The sequence below is a fragment of the Bubalus kerabau genome, chromosome 12 (assembly GCF_029407905.1).
Source record: "Bubalus kerabau isolate K-KA32 ecotype Philippines breed swamp buffalo chromosome 12, PCC_UOA_SB_1v2, whole genome shotgun sequence".
Taxonomy (NCBI): Eukaryota; Metazoa; Chordata; class Mammalia; order Artiodactyla; family Bovidae; genus Bubalus; species Bubalus kerabau.
The window spans coordinates 34,194,304-34,207,076 of NC_073635.1; the positions used below are offsets into that span (position 1 = coordinate 34,194,304).

The 12,773-nt window shown below is 41.7% G+C and overlaps 1 protein-coding gene across 1 annotated transcript in view; it reads right to left on the minus strand.

Moving 5' to 3' along the window:
* LOC129624506 (phospholipid-transporting ATPase IB) overlaps positions 1–12,773 on the minus strand; it is a 410,556-nt gene that overhangs the window by 271,782 nt on the left and 126,001 nt on the right. The window contains exon 25 of the mRNA XM_055542522.1: positions 135–307. Within this exon, the coding sequence (XP_055398497.1) occupies positions 135–307 (173 nt within the window). The remainder of the gene's footprint in view (positions 1–134; positions 308–12,773) is intronic.

Genomic DNA, 12,773 nt, shown 5'->3' on the forward strand with positions numbered 1-12,773 from the left:
CAGTTGAATCTGTATTGTTGTTTTGCTTCCCCCTCCCCGAAAGTTTACCCTTAGAACTCCCACGTGTGGTTCTTTTACCTAAACGAAGGACACGGCCAAGTCAGAGCATGAGCATGGGGCACCCTGGCACCTACCTGCAACAGATGACTGCCTTGCACGAGAGGGCCAGGTCCAGGAAGCTCCTCCGGACCTCGAAGGACAGCGCGTACTTGAGGGTGTGGCCGTCGATGATGAGGGCCGCATCGTTCTCCTTGCCCAGCAGGCTCCCGAGGTCCGCGCAGTGCTGGGTGATGGCTGCCCGGGTGGCCTGAGACAAGGTGGTGGGGGGGAGGGGGAGGCAGGGTGTTACATCTCAGTGTAGCAGAGACAGAAGCTTTTAAACAGCAGAAAAAAGACCCAGAAATCCAAACTAAGTTCCTTAAAATGAAAACATGCCCCCTATAATGTAAAACATACAAACAGAGATCAACTTGGCCTACTGATGCATTGATATTACAACAGGCCACAGCCTAGGTCTGTGCTATGGGTGAAAACATCCCCAAACTGATATTTACAATAACCTACTGTGGTTCCCATCTTCAGCTGACCTAGAGCATCTGAATTCTTTTCCATTGGAACTTTAATTGCTAAGGTTCTTGTGACTATCTTTCTCTCCCCTCTTACCTATATACACATTATTCTTGGTGTTCCTAGAACAGGAAATTCCATAAATATAAATGTTTTTTTTGGGGGGGGTGAGGGTGATAACGTTGCTGGAACTTAAATGTCAAGAATTTCTCAGTTTACACAAGGTAATCTTCAAAGCATGCAAAAGAAATTAGAGGATATAAAAATAACACAAAAGGTCCCTTTCTTTTCTTTGCTGAGATCTTCAGATTAAACCATTTTTCTCCATGAATCATTGGAGTAGGAAACGAATTGATGATTTTTTTCATGTTACAAAAAATATTCAACCAAATTAAATCACCAGTACCTTTTAAAACGTTACTACCAGCCTGAATAAGTGTTTTAGTGTGATATCTATTATCAGGTGGAATTAAAGCACAGAACCATTTTTTTAACTTTTTATTTAATACTGGAATATAACCAATTAGCAGTGTTGTGAATTTCAGGTGGACAGCAAAAGGATTCAGCCACGCGTGTACATGTGTCCACTCTCTCCCAAACTCCCCTCTCATCCAGGCTGCTGCATAACTATTGAGCAGAACTTTCTGTGCTATACAGCAGCTCCTTGCTGATAACCCATTTTAAATAGAAGAAGTGTGTATATGTCCAACCCAAACTCCTAACTATCCCTTCCCCCATCCTTTCCCTCCAGCAACCATAAGTTCATTATAGAACCATTTTTAAGAATAAAAAAAAAAAAGGATATTCTGATCTTCCTAGGGAATTCATGATTACGAATAGGATATCCAGTTCAAATATAAGAAGATATTTGGGGCTCATAATAAAAACCTGCTTTAAATTAATCAGGGAAGCACACCAGTCGGCTAAAATTACTCTGTTTGGACAACTGTCCTTCGGCTATTAAGTGACATATACATATATTTGTCATCTGATAACGTAAAGTACAGTTAAGAAACATGTAGAATGAACTGAAATTCTTCTTCCCCTCGCCAAACTGAAGATCAGCTACCATCACAAAGTGAAAAGCAGGTTCTACTGTCGAACTGCTCAGTTTTCCTTCTCAACAGGAGGCTGTCAATATCAAAAAGGCTTTGCTGTCTAGCAGAAACTAACCACACTGTAAAGCAACTATACTCCAGTAGAAATTAATTTCAAAAAAGATGCATCAAAGGCACAATTGTCGTTCTACAGTCAAGTGGCCTGGGGTCTGGTCCCAACTCTCCCCTTATTGCCTCTGTGACCTTGGGCAAGATGCAAAACCTCTTTAAATAGCAGTTTCCTCAAGTGTAAAATGGAGCTAAGAATACTCACTTCATAGCGCCCCTCTTATGAAAAATGAGCTACTCAGCGTAACCTACTAGGCACGTAACAGGCATCCAGTCAAACCCATTCCTCTTCCTGTTACTATTTATTCAATAAGAACTTCCCACATCAAGGAAAACACACATCTCTGCCACTTCAGGCAGTGAATAAATGCCATCCGTGACAAGACCTGCTTTGTCAATGCAGTAATAGAGGAAGTCATAAAATAATGCTCTAAGAAAAAAAGTTAAATGGACTCCTACTAAAAATAAAAATAAAGGACACTTTATGCTTCTTACTGTTGGTGAGTTGGGTAATTCTGAATCTCAAACAAAACATCTATGTTTACTTTATATGTGCCAACAGCCTGTCCTTCAGAATTTGGGTAGAGAAGACAATTCCAACCACTTAGGGAAACTCCAGCCTGGCAGTCTGGGGATGTCTCCAGGGGAACTCAGACAGGTCCAGGCAATTCCAGGGGGTGTGCCTGCCAGGGTCAGTGCACAGTGGCCAGAGCACCCTCCTGGGAAACTTCTCACCACGGTGATGAGACTGGGTTTGCGGATGTGGTCCACAGAGGTTCAGGCACGAATGGGGGTGGGCCCAGAAGAAATCTGAGCAAAGGGTGCATGATGGCAGAAATGTGCTGATAAAATGTGCTCCAGGGTTACCAAGGCTGCTCCCCTGGACTCATACCCTGAAGTGAAAGTTAGTCACTCAGTCGTGTCTGACTCTGTGTGAACCCATGGACTGCAGCCTGCCAGGCTCCTCTGTCCATGGGATTCTCCAGGCAAGAGCACTGGAGTGGGTTGCCATGGCCTTCTCTGGGGGATCTTCCTGATCCAGAGATTGAAGGCAGGTGTCCTGCATTGCAGGCGGATTCTTTAACGACGGAGCCACCAAGGAAGCCCTTCATACCCCAGCCCCTCCCTCAAATGCCAATCAATTGCTCTTATCTAAGTTTTAGGAAGAAGCTGCAGAGAATAAAACTGGTTAAAACCAACTAGGCCCAAGATGGTATGGGCCAAAAATGTCACCTGCCGTGTCCTTAAATAAAGGGTGTTGCAGTCATCAAACCATCAGCCACTGCCCCTGACTGTGTACCCTTGGGGGTTCAAGACGAGAAAAGCAGGACAGTAGCCTGCGATAAGATGCACAAAGGACAGAATTCAATGAGCCCATAATAACCCCATTGTGCCCTTTAGGAGAAGAGACAGGAGAACTTCTCTTTCCCTTCCCCTCTCAACCCTTATGAAGACAAACCAGGAAGAAAGCCCGCATCAGACACTGGGTCTACTCCTGGGTTCTGGTCTTCCAGCTTTCACAACCATGAGGAGAGAGTTCCTGTTGTCTAGGCCACCAGACTATGTACTTTTGTGACAGCAGCCTGAGCTAAGACAGAAGGTCACTCAGTGAATTCACAGGCGATGCAGCACTCTTCTTGGAGTAGTGGACATAGAGATGAAAGGACCAGGAGGACACGGTCACTGAACAAGCAACAACCCATCATATTTACTGTCTGGAATGAGCCTTCTACTCCGGTGTGGCAACAGCGGTGTCAGATACGTGCAACATGGGAGACAAGGTCACGAATACATGGAATACACGGAACTGGGGTGAGTAGGGCATGGCCACTGGGGCGGGGGGTGCCCACTGGCTATGCTGAACCCTGTAAAAACAGGGCCACCAAGCTCTCCACTTGCAGTTCAGTTCAGTTCAGTTCAGTTGCTCAGTCGTGTCTGACTCTGCGACCCCATGAATCGCAGCACACCAGGCCTCCCTGTCCATCACCAAATCCCGGAGTTCACTCAGACTCACATCCATTGAGTCAGTGATGCCATCCAGCCATCTCATCCTCTGTCATCCCCTTCTCCTCCTGCCCCCAATCCCTCCCAGCATCAGAGTCTTTTCCAATGAGTCAACTCTTCGCATGAGGTGGCCAAAGTACTGGAGTTTCAGCTTTAGCATCATTCCTTCCAAAGAAATCCCAGGGCTGATCTCCTTCAGAATGGACTGGTTGGATCTCCTTGCAGTCCAAGGGACTCTCAAGAGTCTTCTCCAACACCACAGTTCAAAAGCATCAATTCTTCGGAGCTCAGTTTTCTTCACAGTCCAACTCTCACATCCATACATGACCACAGAAAAAACAATAGCCTTGACTAGACGGAGCTTTGTTGGCAAAGTAATGTCTCTGCTTTTGAATATGCTATCTAGGCTGGTCATAACTTTCCTTCCAAGGAGTAAGCGTCTTTTAATTTCATGGCTGCAGTCACCATCTGCAGTGATTTTGGAGCCAAAAAAAAAAAGTCTGACACTGTTTCCACTGTTTCCCCATCTATTTCCCATGAAGTGATGGGACCAGATGCCATGATCTTCCTCTTCTGAATGTTGAGTTTTAAGCCAACTTTTTCACTCTCCACTTTCACTTTCATCAAGAGGCTTTTTAGTTCCTCTTCACTTTCTGCCATAAGGGTGGTGTCATCTGCATATCTGAGGTTATTGATATTTCTCCCGCAATCTTGATTCCAGCTTGTGTTTCTTCCAGCCCAGCGTTTCTCATGAGGTACTCTGCATATAAGTTAAATAAGCAGGGTGACAATATACAGCCTTGACATACTCCTTTTCCTATTTGGAACCAGTCTGTTGTTCCATGTCCAGTTCTAACTGTTGCTTCCTGACCTGCATATAGGTTTCTCAAGAGGCAGGTCAGGTGGTCTGGTATTCCCATCTCTTTCAGAATTTTCCACAGTTTATTGTGATCCATACAGTCAAAGGCTTTGACATAGTCAATAAAGCAGAAATAGATGTTTTTCTGGAACTCTCTTGCTTTTTCCATGATCCAGAGGATGTTGGCAATTTGATCTCTGGTTCCTCTGCCTTTTCTAAAACCAACTTGAACATCTGGAAGTTCATGGTTCACGTATTGCTGAAGCCTGGCTTGGAGAATTTTGAGCATTACTTTACTAGCGTGTGAGATGGGTGCAACTGTTTGGTAGTTTGAGCATTCTTTGGCTTTGCCTTTCTTTGGGATTGGAGTGAAAACTGACCTTTTCCAGTCCTGTGGCCACTGCTGAGTTTTCCAAATTTGCTGGCATATTGAGTACAGCACTTTCACAGCATCATCTTTCAGGATTTGAAATAGTTCAACTGGAATTCCATCACCTCCACTAGCTTTGTTCGTAGTGATGCTTTCTAAGACTTACTTGACTTCACATTCCAGGATGTCTGGCTCTAGGTCAGTGATCACACCATCATGATCATCTTGGTCATGAAGATCTCTTTTGTACAGTTTTCTGTGTATTCTTGCCACCTCTTCTTAATATCTTCTGCTTCTGTTAGGTCCATACCATTTCTGTCCTTTATCGAGCCCATCTTTGCATGAAATGTTCCCTTGGTATCTCTAATTTTCTTGAAGAGATCTCTAGTCTTTCCCATTCTGTTGTTTTCCTCTATTTCTTTGCATTGATCCCTGAGGAAGGCTTTCTTATTTATCTCTTCTTGCTATTCTTTGGAACTCTGTATTCAGATGCTTATATCTTTCCTTTTCTCCTTTGCTTTTCGCTTCTCTTCTTTTCACAGCTATTTGTAAGGCCTCCCCAGACAGTCATTTTGTTTTTTTGTATTTCTTTTCCATGGGGATGGTCTTGATCCCTGTCTCCTGTACAATGTCACGAACCTCTGTCCATAGTTCATCAGGCACTCTGTCTATCAGATCTAGGCCCTTAAATCTATTTCTCACTTCCACTGTGTAGTCATAAGGGATTTGATTTAGGTGTTCCATTTGCAGTAAGAACACTAAATGTTACTTAAAAAATTTTAAAAAAAGAGAGATTTCACGTTCATATTCCATTGACTGGGCAATTTCTCATACACTGGTAAAGAGCACAGTACATTAACAAATACAAGTTTCCCCATGAATAAAAAGGGTTCAACTAAGCAATTACATGAGTCAGACCTATTACCATCAACCAACCAAGATGTGGTTACTTGAGTATTTACTATGCTCTGGGGGCGTATATACCCCCAGAAGTCCTACTATACCATCAGGGTAGCAAATACACACACAGAAGAGTGAATAAAAATCTAATATTCTTATGGGCAGAGTATAGGTCTCAGCAACATCCTGCCCCAGCCAGCTCTGGCTCATCTTTGAGTCTGGCTGGAACTGTACTCAACTGTAAATTCGATGAAGGGAGAAACTTCCTTTGCCAAACTCGGGTCCTGCGAGCCCAGAGCAGGTGCCCAGTAAATGTGCTGACTTCGTAAATGAAAGAATGTGTCTCAGCTAATCCTTCAGTGTAGTATCTTGAAGAGATTATTTATAGGTCTCAGAGGCATTCGTTTGTCTGGAAGACGTGAGCTATCTAGCCTTCCTGCTACATTTGACATTATATTTCCTTAAAAATGACTGTTTCTTCATGAGTTTGCTTTCTATGACTATGGGTCTATTTCTGTTTTATAAATTGGTTCATTTATAATTTGTATCATTTTTTTGGATTTCAAGTATTTATTGTTGTTCCATAGCTCAGTGGTGTCTGACTCTTTGCGACCCCATGGACATATATAAATGATATCAATGCTGTTTGTCTTTGACTTACCTCACTTAGTATGATAATTTCTAGATCCAACCATATTGCTACAAATGACATTCTTTCATTTTTTTTTAAGAATGACACTAGGAGGAGGAGCCAAGATGGCGGAGGAGTAGGACGGGGAAAACACTTTCTCCCCCACAAATTCATCAAAAGAGCATTTAAACGTCGAGTAAATTCCACAAAACAACTTCTGAATGCCGGCAGAGGACATCAGGCACCCAGAAAAGCAACCCAACTCTTCGAAAGGAGGTAGGAAAAAATATAAAAGACAAAAAAAGAGACAAAAGAGGGAGGGACGGAGTTCTGTCCTGGGAAGGGAGTCTTAAAAAGAGAGAAGTTTCCAAACATCAGGAAACCTTCTCACTGCCGAATCTGTGCCGAGCTTTGGAAGCACAGAGGGCAACATAACAGGGAGAAAAAAATAAATAAACAATTAAAAATCGCAGATTGCGAGCCCTACGGTAACTCCCCCAGCAGAGAAGCAGCGCAGACGCCTGCACACGCCATTAGCAAGTGGGGGCTGGGCAGGGAAGCGCGGCGCGGGCTGCGTCACTTAGAGTAAGAATCTGGCCCGAATGTCCTGAGCGCTATCTGGGCAAAATAATTTGGGCTAGCAAACCAGACTGTGGGATCTCTACCACGCGAAAAGCCAGCCCTAACCTAAGACACCGCCAGGCCCGCACACGGAACAAAGGACTGAACAGAGATAGCCGGCTGCAGACCTTCCCCCTCCGGTGACAGGCAGCCAGAGCCGGAAGGGGGCAATCGCAGCCCCAGAGAGACACTATCTATAAAACTGTAAGCAGGCTTCTTTGCTAACTAAAACTTCTTGGGGGTCTGGACGGTCAACATCTGCCTGAGAAGGTGCGCCGGTTTTACACCCAGATAACCGAGTGGCAGGGAGGCGATAAGTCACAGCATTGGCGCTCGCCAAACACCTTATCACCTGAGCTGCTCGGACCTGGGAAGAGCACAAAACGCAGGCCCAACCGAGTCTGCACCTCTGAGGTCTACCTGAGTGTCTGAACCTGAGCGGCTTGGACCTGGGAGGTCAGCCCAGGGCCGGCCTCTGATTGTTCCCGGCGGAACAACCTAGAGCCCGAGCAGTGTGGGCAGGGAGGCTACACGCGCCGTGAGCGGGGGCACACCCAGTGGGGCTGAGGCACTGCGAGCGCACGCCAGTGTTATTTGTTTGCAGCATCCCTCCCTCCCTCCCCACAGCGCAACTGAACAAGTGAGCCTAAATTTAAAAAAAAAAAAAAAAAAGTGCCCTCCACCATCCCCTTTGTGTCAGGGCGGAAACCAGACACTGAAAAAACCAGCAAACAGAAGAAGCTATAACAGAGGGAAACGCCTTGGAAGCTACAGGCCATAGATTAAAACCCTGTGGTTACTACGGACTACATAGGAAGGGGCCTATAGATCTTGAGAAATATAAGTCGGACCAAGGAACTAGCCAAAAATGAACTGAACCCACAATACTCACAACAAAACCAGAGAAAGACCTAGATATATTTTTACTATTTTTACGATCAATCTTTCTTTATTTTTTTTTAATTTTTTTAAAAAAAATTTTAAGTCCTCTATTGTCCTTTAATTTTCACTTTTATAACCTATTACTTTGCAAAAAAAAAAAAAAAAAGACCCTATTTTTTTTCTTCTTCAGCAAACTTCATATATTTATTTTATAATTTTTTGACCGTGTTTTGTTTTTTTTTCTTTTTCTTCTTTTCTTTAACATTGTATTTTTGAAATTCCAAACTCTACTCTAGATTTTTAATTTTAGCCTTTTGGTATATGTTATCAATTTTGTACCTATAGTTTTTTTTTATAATTTCTGTGACTTTTTTTTTTCCTCTATTTCTTTCTCTTCTTCTTTTATATAATGTCGTATATCTGCAATTCCAAACTCTACTCAAGATTTTTAATTTATGCTTTTTGGTATTTGATATCAATTTTGTACCTGTATTTTCCTTATAATTTTTGCGACATTGTTTTTGTTGGTTTGTTTGTTTTCTCTCTTTATTTTTCTTCTTCTTTTCTTTAACATTGTATTTTTGAAATTCCACACTCTACTCTAGATTTTTAATTTTTGCTTTTTGGTATTAGTTATCAGTTTTGTACCTGTAGTTTCTTTATAATTTTCACGACCTTGTTTGTTTTTCTTTGTTCGTTTTTTCTCTCTTTCTTTTCCTTCTTCTTTTCATTAACATCGTATTTTTGAAATTCCAAACTCTATTCTAGATTTTTAATTTTTGCTTTTATGTATTTGTTACCAATTTTGTACCTTTAAGAACCCAATCTTCAGGACCCATTTTTCACTAGGGAGCGAGATTACTGGCTTGACTGCTCTCTCTCCCTTTGGACTCTCCGTTTTCTCCACCAGGTCGCCTGTATCTCCTCCCTAACCCCTCTCTCCTCTACCCAACTCTGTGAATTTCTGTGTGTTCCAGATGGTGGAGAACACTTAGGGAACTGATTACTGGCTGGATATGTCTCCCTCCTTTTCATTTCCCCCTTTTATCCTACTGGCCACCTCTGTCTCCTTCCTCCTTCTTCTCTTCTCTGTATAACTCCGTGAGCATCTCTGAGTGGTCCAGTTGTGGAGTGCACATAAGGAAGTGACTACTGGATAGCCCAATCTCTCCACTATTGATTCCACCTCATCTCATTTGGGTCACCTCTAACTCCCTCCTCCCTCTTCTCTTCTCCATGTAACACTGTGAACCTCTCTGAGTGACCCTCACAGTAGAGAAACTTTTCATCTTTAACGTAGATGTTTTATCAATGGTGCAGTATAGAAGGAAAAGTTTTGAAATTACTGTAAAAATAAGACCGATAACTGGAAGTAGGAGGCTTAAGTCCAAACCCTGACTCCAGGGAACTCCTGACTCCAAGGAACATTAATTGACAGGAGCTCATCAAATGCCTCCATACCAACACTGAAACCAAGCACCACACAAGGGCCAACAAGTTCCAGGGCAAGACATACCAAGCAAATTCTCCAGCAACAAAGGAACACAGCCCTGAGCTTCAAGATACAGGCTGCCCAAAGTCACCCCAAAACCATAGACATCTCATAACTCATTACTGGACATTTCATTACACTCCAGAGAGAAGAAATACAGCTCCATCCACCAGAACATTGACACAAGCTTCCCTAACCAGGAAACCTTGACAAGCCACCTGTACAAACCCACACACAGCGAGGAAACGCCACAATAAAGAGAACTCCACAAACTGCCAGAATACAGAAAGGACACCCCAAACTCAGCAATTTAAACAAGATGAAGAGACAGAGGAATACCCAGCAGATAAAGGAACTGGATAAATGCCCACCAAACCAAACAAAAGAGGAAGAGATAGGGAATCTACCTGATAAAGAATTCCGAATAATGATAGTGAAATTGATCCAAAATCTTGAAATTAAAATGGAATCACAGATGAATAGCCTGGAGGTAAGGATTGAGAAGATGCAAGAAAGGTTTAACAAGGACTTAGAAGAAATAAAAAAGAGTCAATATATAATGAATAATGCACTAAATGAAATTAAAAACACTCTGCACCATACACAAAAATAAACTCAAAATGGATTAAAGATCTAAACGTAAGACCAGAAACTATAAAACTCCTAGAGGACAACATAGGCAAAACACTCTCTGACATACATCACAGCAGGATCCTCTATGACCCACCTCCCAGAATATTGGAAATAAAAGCAAAAATAAACAAATGGGACCTAATTAACCTTAAAAGCTTCTGCACATCAAAGGAAACTATTGGCAAGGTGAAAAGACAGCCTTCAGAATGGGAGAAGATAATAGCAAATGAAGCAACTGACAAACAACTAATCTCGAGAATATACAAGCAACTCCTACAGCTCAACTCCAGAAAAATAAATGACCCAATCAAAAAATGGGCCAAAGAACTAAATAGACATTTCTCCAAAGAAGACATAAAGATGGCTAACAAACACATGAAAAGATGCTCAACATCACTCATTATCAGAGAAATGCAAATCAAAACCACTATGAGGTACCATTTCACACCAGTCAGAATGGCTGCAATCCAAAAGTCTACAAGTAATAAATGCTGGAGAGGGTGTGGAGAAAAGGGAACCCTCTTACACTGTTGGTGGGAATGCAAACTAGTGCAGCCACTATGGAGAACAGTGTGGAGATTCCTTAAAAAACTGGAAATAGACATGCCTTATGATCCAGCAATCCCACTGCTGGGCATACACACTGAGAAAACCAGAAGGGAAAGAGACACGAGTACCCCAATGTTCATCGCAGCACTGTTTATAATAGCCAGGACATGGAAGCAACCTAGATGTCCATCAGCAGATGAATGGATAAGAAAGCTGTGGTACATATACACAATGGAGTATTATTCAGCCATTAAAAAGAATACATTTGAATCAGTTCTAATGAGGTGGATGAAACTGGAGCCTATTATACAGAGTGAAGTAAGCCAGAAAGAAAAACACCAATACAGTATACTAACGCATATATATGGAATTTAGAAAGATGGTAACAATAACCCTGTGTACGAGACAGCAAAAGAGACACAGATGTATAGAACAGTCTTATGGACTCTGTGGGAGAGGGAGAGGGTGGGAAGATTTGGGAGAATGGCATTGAAACATGTAAATATCATGTATGAAATGAGTTGCCAGTCCAGGTTCGATGCACGATACTGGATGCTTGGGGCTGGTGCACTGGGACGACCCAGAGGGATGGAATGGGGAGGGAGGAGGGAGGAGGGTTCAGGATGGGGAACACATGTGTACCTGTGGCGGATTCATTTTGATATTTGGCAAATCTAATACAGTTATGTAAAGTTTAAAAATAAAATAAAATAAAATAAAATAAAATAAAAAAAAGAAAAAGATATGCAATAACTAAAAAAAAAAAAAAAAAAAAAAAAAAAAAAAAAAAAAAAAACACTCTGGAGGCAACAAATAGTAGAATAACAGAGGCAGAAGATAGGATTAGTGAATTAGAAGATAGAATGGTAGAAATTAATGAATCAGAGAGGATAAAAGAAAAACGAATTAAAAGAAATGAGGACAATCTCAGAGACCTCCAGGACAATATTAAACGCTACAACATTCGAATCATAGGGGTCCCAGAAGAAGAAGACAAAAAGAAAGACCATGAGAAAATACTTGAGGAGATAATAGTTGAAAACTTCCCTAAAATGGGGAAGGAAATAATCACCCAAGTCCAAGAAACCCAGAGAGTCCCAAACAGGATAAACCCAAGGCGAAACACCCCAAGACACATATTAATCAAATTAATAAAGATCAAACACAAAGAACAAATATTAAAAGCAGCAAGGGAAAAACAACAAATAACACACAAGGGAATACCCATAAGGATAACAGCTGATCTTTCAATAGAAACACTTCAAGCCAGGAGGGAATGGCAAGACATACTTAAAATGATGAAAGAAAATAACCTACAGCCCAGATTATTGTACCCAGCAAGGATCTCATTCAAGTATGAAGGAGAATCAAAAGCTTTTCAGACAAGCAAAAGCTGAGAGAATTCTGCACCACCAAACCAGCTCTCCAACAAATACTAAAGGATATTCTCTAGACAGGAAACACAAAAACGGTGTATAAATTCGAACCCAAAACAATAAAGTAAATGGCAACGGGATCATACTTATCACTAATTACCTTAAACGTAAATGGGTTGAATGCCCCAACCAAAAGACAAAGACTGGCTGAATGGATACAATAACAAGACCCCTACATATGTTGTCTACAAGAGACCCACCTCAAAACAGGGGACACATACAGACTGAAAGTGAAGGGCTGGAAAAAGATTTTCCATGCAAATAGGGACCAAAAGAAAGCAGGAGTAGCAATACTCATATCAGATAAAGTAGACTTTAAAACGAAGGCTGTGAAAAGAGACAAAGAAGGTCACTACATAATGATCAAAAGATCAATCCAAGAAGAAGATATAACAATTATAAATATATATGCACCCAACACGGGAGCACCACAATATGTAAGACAAATGCTAACAACTATGAAAGGAGAAATTAACAATAACACAATAATAATGGGAGACTTTAATACCCCACTCACACCTATGGATAGATCAACTAAACAGAAAATTAACAAGGAAACACAAACTTTAAACGATACAATAGACCAGTTAGACCTAATTGATATCTATAGGACATTTCATCCCAAAACAATGAATTTCACCTTTTTCTCAAGTGCACATGGAA